Below are 874 nucleotides of genomic sequence, written 5' to 3' on the forward strand. Positions count from 1 at the left end.
GGCGGCTGCCTGGGAAGGGCCAAGTGCCCATTGGGCACCGGCAGCCTCGGCCTGGCAGTGGTGCCAGGACCACCGCCCGCCTGCCCTGTCCTTTTGCCAAAACACGAACTGGGGCTTCAGTGCCTGGAACCAGACTCGAGGGCCTGACCCTGTGGCGGCAGAAGTGAGCGCACGGAGGGTCGAAGCCATTCCTGCCCCCATCCCCGCCCCGCCCCCCAGAGAACAACTGGGTGAGGCCGGAGGGGACAGGACCCTAACCCGGTGCTTTGCTGTTGCTGTAGCCCCTGATGCTAAGGTTCCAGGCCGCGCTGAACGGCTACCTGAACCGGCAGGTGGAGAAGCTGCAGCTGGAGCTGCTGGAGCTGGTTCGTGCACCCCCACATCCCCACCCCTGGCTGTGTGCCCACAAGAGGGCCCTGGCCCTGCGGTGCCTGCTCTCCCTGCCGCTGGGCCCACCGATCCTTCCCCTTCTGCCACCCGAGGGGCCATACCACGGGGGTAACACCGGGGCCAGCGGTATGGGAGCCGCTTACACATTCTGCCCACGCTGCCTGCTCATCCACAAAGAGCTGCTAGAAGCCGATCAGTAGGAGACGAACGTGCCAGTAGAACAGCCGAGGGCGGAGCAGGCAGATGGCGGGAGGGCAGGGCAGCGGGTGACGCGCGGCCGGGCCTGCTCCCTCTGCAGTGGCGGCGCTGCAGACCGAGATGGAGAACCTGGCCCTGAACCTGTTCTACATGCAGAACATCGACCAGGACATGCGGGACGACATCCACGTCATGAAGCAGGTCGTGAAGAAGTCGGAAGCGGAGCGGGCGCGGGCCGAGCGGGACAAGAAGCAGCAGGTGCCCGCAGGCTCTCCCCCACCTCCGG

At 66.7% G+C, this 874-nt stretch overlaps 1 protein-coding gene across 1 annotated transcript in view; it reads left to right on the plus strand.

The window, feature by feature from the left end:
• Window positions 1–874, plus strand: part of CCDC40 (coiled-coil domain containing 40) — a 14,249-nt gene that overhangs the window by 665 nt on the left and 12,710 nt on the right. Inside the window, exons 2-3 of the mRNA XM_014528378.1 lie at window positions 282–516; window positions 659–846. Of these exons, the coding sequence (XP_014383864.1) occupies window positions 282–516; window positions 659–846 (423 nt within the window). The remainder of the gene's footprint in view (window positions 1–281; window positions 517–658; window positions 847–874) is intronic.

The sequence above is a fragment of the Myotis brandtii genome, unplaced genomic scaffold (assembly GCF_000412655.1).
Source record: "Myotis brandtii unplaced genomic scaffold, ASM41265v1 scaffold632, whole genome shotgun sequence".
In the NCBI taxonomy this organism is placed as follows: Eukaryota; Metazoa; Chordata; class Mammalia; order Chiroptera; family Vespertilionidae; genus Myotis; species Myotis brandtii.